The sequence below is a fragment of the Limulus polyphemus genome, unplaced genomic scaffold (assembly GCF_000517525.1).
Source record: "Limulus polyphemus unplaced genomic scaffold, Limulus_polyphemus-2.1.2 Scaffold1923, whole genome shotgun sequence".
Classification (NCBI taxonomy): Eukaryota; Metazoa; Arthropoda; class Merostomata; order Xiphosura; family Limulidae; genus Limulus; species Limulus polyphemus.
This window is the reverse complement of record NW_013667533.1, coordinates 178,787-194,226: the sequence shown is the minus strand read 5'-3', so window position 1 is coordinate 194,226 and position 15,440 is coordinate 178,787. Positions and strand designations below refer to the sequence as shown.

Below are 15,440 nucleotides of genomic sequence, written 5' to 3'. Positions count from 1 at the left end.
TTGGTTCCTCGTCAAACAAATGCGCCAAAACCTCAGGATATTACTCTTTGATTACACTAAATACTAAGTTTAATTTTTTTGCTAAGCATTTCTATTGTAGCTCATTTCTGGAAGCAGCGCCTTAAAAACTTTTTTCCCTTGGAGACTGAAGAATAGCACTACATGTTTGGAACTCATAAATTTGAAGAATGATGCATTTTTGCTACTCGAGGTGCTTAAAATATGATATTTTTGGTATTTCTTTCGAGAACTATTAAGCTACACGGTGAAAGTTTAATAACATACTTGGGTGTGTTGATATTTGTTCAAACTAATACCAACGCTTAAAATGATGAAATATGCGACTCATAAAGATGTACATGTTATAGTTACAACATTGTTAAAACTGTTTTAAATAGCAAAAACGACTACAGTTTTTCTAGACCAAAACAAATAAATAAGCAATCTATACAATGACATGCATTAAACAGATAGATCATGTAACTTTTAGAAATATCCGACAGAACTCACTATAATCTTTAACTTTTTAACTTAATATATAAATTTCACAATTAATGATACTTTACATTTATTATACTGTCAAGTATTTTATGGGCAGACGTAAACAATATCTTTAAACACTCAGCAAATTGATATTGATACTCTAACTTCAAGTAATGAAGAGCATATTCATTGTTTGTATTAGACTTACGCGCTTATCAATAAATACTCTCTTAATTTTGTAACTGTGCGTTGACAGATGTGGTATAAAAACGTTGCAGGTCATGCGTGCTTGACATAATTAATGTGAAGTTTTGTTCTGTTTTATATTGTTGACTTTGTGTGAAGAGATACTTGAAAATATTTGAAATTACGGCGTGTTTAAGAGACTATGACTCATAAAACTGGTGATAGGGGAAATTAAAGTGTGTTTATGATAAAATTACAAAGTTTTTGCTTAAGACAATAGTTAGAGACGGATAAGAACATCAGGAAATTAATGATTAACACTTGTGAAAAATGGTGCGGCGAAAATGAATAACATAAAATACTTTTCAATCCAATTAAAAAATCTGTGTGGCAATTCATTTGGAAGTTCTTCTGTCTCTGCTGCATAGCAATCAATCAATCAAGTTTTACACAATTGGGCCATAGAGACACAATGCTAATACTAAACACTGTTATTTAAGATTTCTGATATGTAATTGTACTTGACGTGATTGATTGCATGTTCTTTGAATTGACCTATGAAACTTTTGCTAGTCAGATGAAATGAAACATTTCAGTGTTCATAAGCATTCTGTCTTCAGATCAGTAATCAAGTTATTGGAAATATATCTAGGATCCTTCAAACTAAAGAAAAATAATCTTAAAAATTCAGTTACTTGATTTATGATCTGCGCAGATGTTACCTAATCAAATCGATCTTATTAAACATGATATAATATCACAAATAACTCCTCAGATAAGATTAACGTCTTGCGCTAGAGATAAGGAACTTTTATTATTTCAATGGTTTGAATTCCGGAATATTTTAAGCTGTGAATTATTCCATGCAAAGTAACACTTCTATAATCAGACAGACAAAGTAGTTTCCTTTGTTGTTAACTACAATAAATTACACAATATGTATCTATGCAGGGATTGGACCCGATATTTAGCACTATAAGACTTATCGAATATCGCTGAACAGCCGGGGATGGTACAAAATATTATTAAATAGGTGCATTAGTTTGTTTATTCTTTCCTTGGGCACAAAGCTATACAATGGGATAGCTGTGCTGTACCCACCACGAGTATCGAAACCCAGTTTTTAGCGGTGTGAGCCCTCAGACTTAGCGCTGAGCCAAGTAGAATATACAAAAAATACAGAAATACATGAAGACCAATATTTATAGGGTGGTTTTTGTTTTTTGAGAATGTAAAGAACCACTTAAGAATAATTTGTCGATCTAGGGATTATTATTATATAAACTAGAGATACACTCTCCTAACTTTTGTATTCGGTTTTCAAAATCCATCATGTATGGGAAATTTATGAAAGAAGTTTACAGACATGCAAATACCACGTTGTGATCTTAGCTTTAAAAGCGTTTCTGTACATTTCAACTGTTGTCATGGATACGCTCTAGCAGTACGTAAAGATATTGGTTGTGTTTCAGTAGAATTACTAAAGTTGAAGACTGAAACTAAACTTGAACGACACAAACTCCTCTTAAAGAGCTTCAGTGCTTCGTATTAAAATAAAATACATATCGAACCTGATCAAGTAACATGAATATTTTGGAATCTTCGTAAGTGTTCGAAGGAATATTTAAGTATACTAAGAAGAGTTTCTTTTCCTTGTCCAAATATTTGTGGATGAAATAGAAAAAGGTATTTACGGGGTTTTCGTTTTCGTAATACTTTGGAAGGGAGGCAAGCATATTTTTTAAAAGAATAATAATATTTTGCACAAAAAGTTATCGGTAGATATATATTTTAGTAGCTAATCAAATAAAATAGACTTTTTTTTATGAAATGATTTTCTTTGGAAAACCTATTGCCCAAAAATATTAACATATTATATAGTTAAAGTTCAAATGGACCTTTCTTATGATGTATTGTTTGTTTGTTTCGTAAATTTGCGCAATGCTACACAAAGGGCTATTTTTACAGCGCAGAGTCAAAAGCACCCACCGCTAACTCTTGGGATACTCTAATAAAATCGTGGAATTTGACTGTAACTCTTATAACACTGTAACGAATTTGTTATTATATATTTATTTTAATATCAGTGTTTGTTTGGATTAAATTTATATTTAGAAACATACAATGGCTTATACTGTTAAATATGTTTTGCGAAGCTTCAGCCTATTCTCAAAAGTTGTAGAAGATTCTCGAGAGTAAGAATCAATAATATATGTATGTATGTAAATGCTTGAGTTAGCGCCAGCATTATTACGTAAAACTGAAATTTCTAAAAAAACCTCCACACGCCTATATACATAACCAACGCGACGCGCCAAAAGGAGAGTACCTATTATCAGTTTGCTATAATCAGTGTGCTATAAAACTTCGAAAGCTATAACTGTGATTGTTATAACGGTTATCAATCGGAAAACTTCAGATATTTGACCAGGAACCTTTACAAAGTTCGAACATAACAAATCGTTTAACTTCAGTGGATTCTCATCGTACATTAGGATGTTTACGAAAACATTACCTAACGCCACCGATAGGAAAATATCGGCGTGTGTAGCTGGTAAATAGCGAAGGACAAAGCTAGCTAGCGTCCCGTTAAACGAATCGTACCTACCTCAACTCGTAATTAACTTGCTCATCGTGAACCCTCTATATGATATCAAGGAAGTTCCAGATTAGAAAGAATACTTTATATTATTTGTAAGTTTATGAAACTTTTGTTTATAAATCATTGTTTGTAATAACAATTTGTAATAATTGTTATTGTAAATTGTAGTGTTGTGTGTATATTAATATGTATTTGTGTTAAAAAAGAAAACTGTGTGTCAGTCTTTTTGGCAAATATTACAAATTGACTATATATCGGCATTTATTCAAATATTAAATCCAAAGTAAAATTTAACTACTAAATTTAAATTATCAGTTAACTCAATCTGAGACCATTTGGAATTCGAATACAACAACACACTGATGGCCGAAAGTATGGATCGTGTTTTTGCAGCAACAAGACGTGGATCGCAGATATTCAGATTCACGTACCAACTCGCCAGCCACTAAGCCACACTCGGGCCTTATGATATACATTTGACAAATTCGTTGTTAAAAATATTGTCGACTTTACAAAAATAAATAAATTTGGATGTGAATGAAGTAAGGTCCTGATAATCAAATCTCCTGAAGAAACATTGGTAAGTAAGAGATTGAAAATATTCTTATTTGTACAGAAAAAAGTTAGGCACTGGTGACATATCAATAATCGTTATTGCTTTTAAGCTCTTTGATGTACCCGCAGAAAACAAACGTAATATACAAAAAAAATTTAATCCTGTAAAATAACTTTTGTCTGAAACGTGTCTGTTTTGTATACTAGCAAGTGATTTTAGGTGTATGCGATTTTCAATAATTAATTATAATAGTTTCGTGTGTTTATCTTATTTTTTTCTTTCTCATATCTTGTACTAATTTAATTGTATTATTCTCCAAGTTTAAGCGTGCTTAAGAAAGCATTACATTTTCTGTGGTGTTTTGAGACTCCTTACAAATTTTAGTATGCATTTAAAATGATTCGTTTTAGTGATAAAAACCCTTGGCCATTTCTTTATTCACGTGAAAAATGAAAATTTTTAACTGTAGGTTTTTAGTAAAGACAACTTTTTAGGCTTAAAGAGAGGGCATGAAAATGCAGTAATATATTTTTTCCAAACCTCTTAAATATATCAACATTAATTAAATGGTAAATCTTGGATTTACCACAATATTTCATTATAGAACGTTGCGATTTCCATGTTTACAGAAGTTGGGTAACTTTGCATAAGTTATTATAGAAAGCGGTCGATTACGATTTGATTATTTATGTAACGTCCTTTGATAGAAAGTTGAGAACTGTATTTTAGGAGTCGATGATATACTGGTTATCTTATTTAATGTTGCCAGTCCATATTTTAAATACTGAATATATGACAAACCTCTGACTTCTTAACGTAATTTTAGCGTTATAAAAAAGATTCCCTTTAATTAAAAATGTTGTCTTCAATGTAGCATTTTAAGATAAGAATTGTTCTCATTGTATGCTTAGAAGAAAACAACTGATTTATACTTACTCAGAGGATGAATCCATGTATGCAGTTTTAAAATTATGAAACAAGAAATATTATATATATATTCCTTTTAACCTTTGCTGTTGTTTATAAAAAGACAAATGACAGTATCGACAAATGTGCTCTCTGAGTAAAGACTGTTTAATAATGATGTCATTCTGTGATTGTTTGAATAGGTTTCAATTTTGAGACTACATATCATATTTTACTACCAAATGCCATACTAGCAAAATATTTGCAAATGAAAAAGTTCATTAAGCAGAATAAACGACCATTATGAATCGTAGATCAAAACCTCCCTTATAAAGAGGCCACTAATTTTTAGTGACTCTGTATTTTGAAATGAAGCAGCCTGCAGGGTACAACTCACAAAATTATACATATTCGCCAAATTAGTACTACTATTTCTGTTAGAATTTGCTCTATTTTGTCGATCATATTTAAAACATAACTAACTTCCAGAAAGAATATGCTCTGAATAGAAAAGTATAACAATTTTAAACATAAATATACACTAGTCTCGTGTTTCTATAAACAGAGAAAATGCGTGGAACACTTTAGACTCCAGAATCTTAGTGCATTTTTATCTTTATCCTTCAGGAAACTTGGCATTATACTCCAAAATTAAAATTGATCAGCTGTGCTACCTACAAAACTGTATTCTTATTAAGTCATTTAGGCGGAGCATCTTTAAAAGTAGAAAAATAAAACAACGTTTTTCAGTTCATTCGTTTTAAGTTTCTTTATCCTACTTATACCACAATCTTTTTAAAAGTAATATTTAGTCATTTTCTGTAGATACAAGATAGATATTTTTATTACTAGTATGCGTTAATGTACACGTTCAAACTAATACATCATTAAACTAATATAAAAAAGGCAAGGTATGTTTTAGCTCTTATTAATTTGGTCGAGCACCTGAATTTGTACATTTTTATAGAAAAAAGTTACTAAAATAACATACTTTTTTTGGTCTGATTGATCTTGGTCGATAATATAAAGTAGATAACATGTATGAATATTAGAATGAAAAGACGATGAATCATAATGCTGTCTGTAGTTTCAGTCAATGTGCTACAGTGAAGAAAACCTATTGTTAGGGAAGTAAATGTTCCTGAAATAATGCCTTGTTCGTAGAGAAGATGAAAGGCATTTGGTTGTTGACAGTTTTGCTTCCCTCGGTATTTTAAACTCGGCCAGCAGGAAATTCTCCTCTTGCTTCCATGGTTACGAGGCGAAGTTTTAATTATATAGATTATGGTCTAGATGTGGCTTTCGCAAAATAATCGCTGTACATAACCCTTTGCCTTAAATAACCCAAAAAGTTTGAAAGATGCAATATACCTCACGGTGTTCTTCATTTCATAGATTTACCAGTAATCTATGCCTGTAATTGAGTTGCAAAACGAATAGTGATAATATTATCCACTAGAAAAACTTCGAAGTCTTCAGTATGAAGTTATTATTCTTTGTGAAAAGAAAAAATCTAAACGATTTATACTTGTTTGTTATTTTGCATATCTAGCTGTGTGGACATCTGCTTCACATAAGTGACTTCCTAGCTGTGATGACATTTAATATAACGCTAATGAAATATGCAACGTTAGAACATTTTTAGTATTTACTGGATTTCATACATTGTATTAAAGGACCGACAAGTATCTCTTAAAAAGGTCTAGAGTGATTATTTTCATTTCAAATAAAGAACATAGTCAACTAATATTTCTGTTAATGTAAATTAGTATTTCTATTAAAATAAATTATAGTCAACTAATAAGTTATCAGCTCGATTTATCTACAACAATCTGTTACCTTGACGTACCAGCAAGACAGATCCTTATTTAACCTTCTCTTAGTTCTTGCATCTACTCTGTTAAGCAGCAGGATCAGTCAATCTGTACTTTTAAGTGTAACTTGTAACTCCATCTAACTAAAGAATTCTCTGATATTGAAGTATACATATCACTGATTCTTAGATCATCTGGTGGAATTATACATTTCAGTAAATATTGAATTTCATTTTCTCTAAGATAATCGGGTTTTGTTCAAAGGAACTATACTTATAAAGTTTTCTAGCCAAATATTATTTTTATTCATTTAATTATTTAAGTTTTCGTTGAGTTAATGTTTGTGGACTACATTACAACAAAATCAAGAGCTAGAACAAACAAAATCTAAAAATTACAGCAAATTATAGCAAATAGATAGATAGCTTGAAAAATATTGTTATCTTTGTGGCCAAACTTAATAATGAATGACTTTGTGGGTCGATGGATGTTTTTTTTTATCATAATGTAAATATAGTTAGTTAACTTCTGAAGAGTTGTCAGCAAAAAAAAAAAAAAAGGAAAACTGATAACAAAAAACTATTTTCTTCTTATTACTTCTAGAGCCTCCTATCTTTGTAATATCTTGAATGGGTTGAATTGGAGTACAGATTATTAGGTAGCTCACACTTTGATATCTCTGAGAAGATTATAATGAAAACACTCAAATTGCACATACTGACCCGAGTCACGGATAGCTTATATCTGGGAGTAAATGTTTAGAGTTTGTTTGTTTTTGGATATTCGTGCATAGCATCAAGAGCTATTTGCACTAGCCGTCCCTAATTTTGAGAAGTGAAACTTGTTTCTGTAAACATATTTGTTTTCTTTTTTTTCAAAATGTCCAAAAAAGAAAAAAATATTTTAAACGAGTAATAGAGATCGTTTTATTATTTTTCAGCTGGTGTGCTTGTAATTAATATTACAAAATGCCTTTAGCTGACTTTAAGTTTCATAACTCGTTATGAAACATTTACATGATCGTCTTTAGTGTGCTTTTGTTCAGCATTTCTGTTTTATCAGAATAATATACTGTTAAATAAGCCATATACCCTGATAAAAAGGGGTTTTATTCGAAGATTGAGACGTAGTCAGTAACGTAGAGTTAAATATGCTTAGGTTTGCAGGTCTTTCGATTTTTAAACGTTCTCTGTTTAGATCATTTTACAAAATGTATTAACGTTAGTTTCTCTAAGGAAAGTGCATATTGTTAAATTCTTCATATAATCCACGTTACTTTCTTTGGGTTTCTTATATAGCGTGTATGTAAAAATTTGTTGAAGAGCTGCACAAAAGATAAAGAAATAAATGCATAAATATGAACTCACTGATGAGGAGCTCATGAAGAGAAAAAAAATCCCATTTTGAATTACTCCGTAAGTAATCAAATCGTTTTTCGCTCAAAAATACATAATAGTTTTATAAGCTAGCTGTCCCTAATTTGGAACTAATAGAGTAGAGTGAAGTAAGCTATTAAACATCACCCACAGTCAATGTTTAGGCTACTCTAATCGTATAGCGGAATTTGACAGTCACTCTTATAATAGATGCAAGTCTGTGGCGCTAAGAGAGCAATTTTTAAGCTTAAAGCTGCGTATCTAGAGCCCAGACAAACTGACTACTTGGTGACACTCGGACACAAAATATACTATGGTTGGACAACCCAATTTAGCTAATGCTTGGTACATATCTCGACATTCAACTTCTTAACGATACGATGTGGTATAATATGAAATATAATACACAGAAACTACTACTTGCAACAACACATTACATCTTTATTTGATTGAACTGTTAAATTTGGTTACAAAAAACATAACTATTTTCTCTTCGAAATAAATGTCATACTGAGGGTTATAATCGCTTCATTCGGTTTCTTAGCTTTAAAGTTTAAACTCGATTCACTAGTTTTTGTATTTCAGAAGTATCAAATTTACATTGTTTTTAAGATAAAATTTTATAGAAATCAAAATAATGTTAGAAAAAAAATGTATATTGTATATACTGTAATTATTTTACGTTGAATGATCGGAAATATCATATTGTTATTGTTTTGTACATAGCATTTAACATCTGAAATGAATGCTATATATATATATATATAAGATACACATAGAAGTTAAATATCGAAGAGTCTATATAAATTTTCAGCTAACAAATAAACATAGCAGTCTCAACACAAATTGCACTTAGCAAGCAGATTAGCTAGCACCTCTAGCAACGTAGCAATTTTCAGCCAGCATACAAACAAGCAAATATCATAGCAGAACCTAGACGTTTGTCATTGAGAGTGACAATAATATCCAATTAGATTTTTCCTGATCTTTAGGTAATTACAGAATTATTGGATTTACTTTTCATACTAGCAAGATCCTGTAGGATTTTTAAATAGCATATAAGCAAAATGTCCTCCTCTGGAGTTTAGATTGGTCAGTAACAGCAGCAGTAAAGTCTAGCAGCTTTTCAGGAGTGTACAAACAAAGAATATTCTCAATGAGACTTTATAGCTCTCATTAATGATAACAATAATGCCTATCCAATTTTGAACGGCATACAATCAGCATTAACTTCAATAATCTCGTTTGATCATCAGATAGCATAAAAATAACCTCCAACAAGCGATTTGATTTATTGTTAAGAAATTAGATAACTTTTCGAAGTTTTCAGATTTTTTATTTGTTGGTAGATTTATTAAGAGCTTCTATTAATGAGAAGTTAGAATTCAGGCAAAAAATAATCATAGATACTTTGGAATTTTCTTAACGATAACAATAACTGTTACTAATAGACAGATAACATAGAAGTTACTGCACTTTACCGATACTTTGTATTTACTGGTAAGGATATCAAGTATGTATAAGAAGTAACATATAGATGAAACACTTTACCGATACTTTGTATTTACTGGTAAGGATATCAAGTATGTATAAGAAGTAACATACAGACGAAACACTTTACCGATACTTTGGATTTACTGGTAAGGATGCCAAGTATGTATAAGAAGTAACATACAGACAGAAACACTTTACCGATACTTTGGGTTTACTGGTAAGGATATCAATAATGTATAAGAAGTAACATACAGACAGAAACACTTTACCGATACTTTGGGTTTACTGGTAAGGATATCAATAATGTATAAGAAGTAACATACAGACAGAAACACTTTATCAAACAACTTTGGAGTTGTCGATAAAGGTATTGAGAATTTCCATCTCTCTACAGTTAACAGAAGTCCAATATTTTGATTGGATACTTGGTATCTTATCATGACATTAAAACACGTAATTTTATGGGAACTATATAAAGAAATGCGAGGCTAGTTCTTAGTAGCCATCAAATTGCTAATTATGTTCCCAAAGATACTACCCAGTAGTACACTACTCTACTTTTGCAGAGGTAAAAGTTCCAACTCTGACTAAATAGGCTAACTAATAAATTAAAAAGTGATTCTATCCACAAAAGTACATGTAGCCCCAAACTGTCTCCCCAGCAGGCCGATTTCAGGCTTTAACATTTCAATATTTAAATTCTAAAAAGCCTGTAAATATATATATATATATATATATAACAATGGCAATTATTTTATAGCTTACATATGTCAGAAATCTTAAAAGTAGACATTCAAAGTTGAACATATTTGTTCTCTATTTTCTATCAGTAAAATTAACTATATTCGGGGTAGCCAAAATAGCTGCAAAACTATGACGAATTTATACTTTGGAGTTTACTGTTTTATGTCGAAAATAACATTTTTGTGTGTAAGATTTCGTTTTGTTATTTCTTATCGGGATTAGTAAAACTATTCGTGGTTCTACAAGGTTCCTTATTTCAGCCTGCTAGTGAGAAAATATCACGTACTTTTGTGTCATAGAATTTTTCTTTAACGAAAATAGCATAATTCACATTTTTTCTCACATACACAAATTCATGTTACATATTATAATAATTATCTTCGTTTTTTCACTTCTACATTAATATCTGAATTCACATAATTTACTACAATAAAAATAAAACTACATGAACAATATCACTGTTTAACAAACACTTAATGTACAAACTAACAGAGATTGTTACGACAAACCTCTTTTGATCATCGTAGAAGACCCTGTGTTCCGTCACACGATGCAAGTATGCGAACATTTCTGGTTAAAGGAGAAAGAAAATAGGTCTGCACTTATTTATTAACTTGATAAGTTGTTAAGTTTTCCTTCAGTTCTTACTCATTAAAGTTCAAAGAGTCTCGATCTTCTTCATATATTTACAAGTGGATGTGTCTTTGATTAGCATAAGTGCTGCATTAGCCTTCACACAATATTGTACTTTGTTATTGATTTTGTCCCATTTTTAATCAAATTAATCGAAATCATCACGTTTCATTGACTCGACGTTTTTGGTAACAGGCCACACTCGTTTATCTCACTTATATGTGGAAATGCCCAGCTAAGCCTCCTTCTACTTAATTTGTCAACAAACTTTTTTACTTCTATTCCTTATTTTATTCAATAAGGAGTGTTAAGGCAATCGGAAAATCTAAGTTTCTCCACTTAATAATTGAGTAATATCTTCATCAACATCAATCAGAAAGAAATATCTTCATCAGTTAGCTATCCTTACATGATACTTTATCAACATACTTATTAGATACATTTCCTCCTGCTTGTTAGTTGATGCAACTTCATCAACTATATTTCCTTATAAAACAACATGTTAACATCCTGACCAATTAGCTGTCCTTAGATGAGAATATATCAGTATTTTTCATATGATAATATGTCAAACCTCTGATTCACTTGTAAAATATTGCAACAAACATTGTAAGCAGCTGCACATGAATCTGAAAAAAATCTGATCAGATTAGGCTTTTATAATATAAGATTACTAAATATGATGTGCTGGGGATTCTCTCACTTGAATATAGCAGCAATTTGATCAGTCATAAGAGTCAATCCACACACGTTTGTCTGCAGTTGTCCTTCGTCTATATCATTTAGATGTCTTTCCTTGTGGTTGTTTAACATCCCAATGATTAGGCGTCTTCACAGGTGAATTATGAATATCTAGATTAACTATGTTTTAGTTTTCTCGTATATATGTCAACACTGGGATCACTTGACTTAGCGTTCACTGTGCATGAAAGTCGTACAAGTTCTGATTCATGTTAATCGCAACAACCACTAGGGTAGTGCCTTTTAGCTCACACTTTTCAACACATTTATAATTGCTCATTATACCGAGTAAAATATTGTTTTAAAATATCTATGTACAGAAAGCTCCTAAGGTATGTACGAAGAAAGTTGTGGTTTTCAAAATTATGTAACCGGTCGGGCTCAATAAAATGTTTATTCTAACAGCTTTTCGACACATGTATCAACGATTCTATAGTTTATGATGTTCTTTTTTTCTATGTAAGTTTATGTCTTGATCATTGGCCGTTTGTTTTCCTATTGTTTAACAAGGCTTGATGAGAGTGACTTCGTTATATGACTAAAACCTAACTGTTGGTTATTAGGATTAGAACAGGAAATAAAATCTTAGAGTGCCAAGAAGAGTGAACTTTCCACTTTGTAAAAATGTGGTACAAAAACCCTGTCATGTTGTTTTATATTATCTTAGCTGACCTCCTCGCAAAATATAGGACTTTAATAAACTTTGAAAACTCTAAGGACATATATCGAGATCTATTTTAAAACTGGAATGGTTACGAACGACCATGAAGTCGTTTTAAGCAATGATACATTTAGTGAATACTTTGCATGTATTTTGTGTTGTAGGTTTCTGAAATTATGTCGACTACCTTAGAATGCTTTTACAATTAACTGCCTGTACAGGTAAATATTTAACAATTGCTAATTTTGTATTTATTTATACAATCTTAAAGAATGATATTAGATAAATTGCAGGGTAATTACTTGTTATCAAAGACTAAAAAAAATGTTTTATGTGTAAAACACAACACAGGTAAATGTGTGTGAGAAATAAGCTAATAGGTTCCAATTAATTATATGAATTGTTTCTCGTCAAAGGTTACAGAAAATCTTTACAAATTTAATTGTTTTGAATTTAATAAGACGCCCACAAAAAGAACCATATCATAAGATTTCGTTTGAGAACTTGGCATATGTTATCATATAAAGGACTTATTTCATACAGATAAGCTGTTCATATACCTCCATATGTCCAGTTTTAAATGAACTTCTGTAAAGTTAGACAACGTACGGTTGATTGTTTCCAACTTGTAGGCAAACTGTATCTGTCTCTATAACCCATTTAGCTGAGGGCACAGTGTCTTGAGGAGCTTTATTGTTCCTCTGGTTTGCTGCTTGTGGTAGCAGGCTCTCTCGCAGATTCTCGTGGCCGTTACAATTCCTCTCGTGTTTGCCGCTGTTGATCATTCCTGTGGCAGCTGATTGCAGGATGAAGCACGGCAGTACTGTCTTGAATTCCTTCCTGAAATTTTCGTTCAACCACGCGTATAAGAAAGGATTGTAGCACGTGGAACTCATTGCGGCAGCGTGACACAGAAAGTAAAAAGTGTTCATATACTCCCAATTCATGGCAGGAATATAGAAATCTCCCACCAGATTGAAGATGTTCAGGGGCAGCCAAGATGCTCCAAATACAATCACCATGGCTATCAACATTCGATTAGTTCTTCTGGTCCGTTCTCGCTCCTGTTCTTCCTTCTTTACTGACTTGGCTCCCGGCTTGGATCGGGCACGACGCCTCAGCTTGACACAGACTGTAATATAGCAGACACTGATGATGATGAACGGGACAACAAACTGCAGCACTGAAGTGCACAGCCCGAAGACCCGGCGACTGGCTTCTTGAGGCCAGCCTTCATCACAGTAAAATATGTCGTTATCTTTAAACAGTTTCATTAAGATTCCGTATGGTAAGGTCAGTAGACAAGCCATAGTCCAGATGAGAATAATTAGCATGATACAGCAGCTTATCTTCAACCGCTGTTTGAATGGATAAATTATGACGAAGAAGCGGTCAATAGCAATGGACATGAGGGTAAAGGCCGAGATATAGACGCTGACACCTTGAGCATATGGCACAAGATGACACAAAACACGGCCAAATACCCACTTCCGAAGAAAGATATATAGAGGAGGAAATGGTACAGCAAAGGTACATAGTAAAATGTCAGATAAAGCCAGGTTGGTTATGAAGTAGTTGGTAACAGTTTGCATTGATTTGTTACGGAAAACTACGTAACACACCAACACGTTACCACATATTCCGAGCACAAAAATTATTATATACAAGCACGAAAAAAAGGCCCGCATAGCAGGCGTGTTTGTAAAGTCTTCCAAAATACTGTATTCATCTGTGATGGTTAAGTTATCACCAGTTGAATTTAGGGACAAATCTTCACAAGTTTGATTTTCTAAGGAAATATTTCCTATTAAATCACTTATGTTGTTTGTCAAAAATATAGACTTCATTTTCTTTGTTTTTATATTCGTATTTTTTAAAAAACCCTTTGTTGTTATTGATATTATTTTTACCAAAGGTAGACTGGATCGCTTATTCTTCAAATTTTAAAACTACAGTTAAATTTTACAACGTTTTTGGTGCATTATGCACATGAATTTAAGTTTATATATTTGAGTTACAGAAATATTATCTCAATCATAATTATTAACTTAGAACTTCTATGGAAATACCTATTTTAGAATTTGACTATGAATCTAAAATCATTTTGAATGATTAGCTACTCGAAAAATAGAATCTTAGCAAAGACAAAACTTTTTCTAATGTTTTACTTCACCAAGACGACGAGTGACTATAAATAAAATATCTGTTGTGAACACTTTAACTTAACTAATACGAATGTTGATCAGCAACCTGATATTTTTAGAAACCTAATATTACTTTAATATCTAATGTATTTTTTAACCAACGCGAATGTTGATCGGAAATAAACTATTTCTTCTTACTGTTTTGCGTTATCCATACAGGAGACTTCTATACGAGGTTTGACATCAATTAATATTCACTGTGCTCATAAAATAGCAGACCTTCTTTCCCCTTCACCATTAAAGTTATTGTTCAAGAACGAATTAAACCCTTTAAGTATGTTTTCTTAAACATCATTAATGTTGCTCAAGAGATGTTGTTTTTCAAATGTCTAAAAGTATATATTTTCTAGATGTTTGGATTATGATAAGAAACAAAATAAATCTTCTAGATGTAGTGCTGACGTCATTTAGTAGCAAAATTATCTCTACAAGATGTTGTGCTGGTGTTTTCGTTTTGTTCAGAAAATTCCGTTTGAGAGTTAGTTCTTTTCACCAGAAATCAAAGATTTTGTAAACAAGTGAATGAAATAATGTCGGAAGGATCAATTTCACTTGATCAGTGATGACTTCCAGTTGATACTCTTGGAGCTGTAATAAATAAAACAAATGTTTTATTCGCATCAATACTTTCTTCCGTTAAGAAATTAAATAAGTCAATATAAAGATAAGTGGATAAAATATATAAAATTTTGTGCTTCAACTTTATTTTTATTTATTTATATATAACACGCAAATGAATAGATAATATTTACTATTTCTTCAAATTTCCCGAGTAATCCAAGCACCAACCATCAAACAGAGATTAATGAATCATTAAGTTTTGATCTTTTCAGTGGCTTACAAATAACTAACTTATTTCTCACACAAAACTAGATAAACACCCATAATTATTTCTTAACATTTTACAGATTTTTATCATTCACACACATATACACATTATAAACTTACAGTATTTGGAAATTCGTTTGAGAACTAACCAATAAAATTCATCAAGAAATCCTTGCGATTTTGAGTGAATTAATATATATATATATATATAT

At 31.5% G+C, this 15,440-nt stretch overlaps 1 protein-coding gene across 3 annotated transcripts in view; it reads right to left on the bottom strand.

The window, feature by feature from the left end:
* Positions 1-8,361: 8,361 nt before the first annotated feature.
* Positions 8,362-15,440, bottom strand: part of LOC106465371 (prolactin-releasing peptide receptor-like) — a 77,672-nt gene continuing 70,593 nt past the window's right edge. For all 3 annotated transcript variants that reach the window (XM_022393255.1, XM_022393256.1, XM_022393254.1), the window contains exon 2: positions 8,362-14,988. In XM_022393255.1, the coding sequence (XP_022248963.1) occupies positions 12,793-14,043 (1,251 nt within the window). In that variant the 5' untranslated portion in view covers positions 14,044-14,988 and the 3' untranslated portion in view covers positions 8,362-12,792. The remainder of the gene's footprint in view (positions 14,989-15,440) is intronic.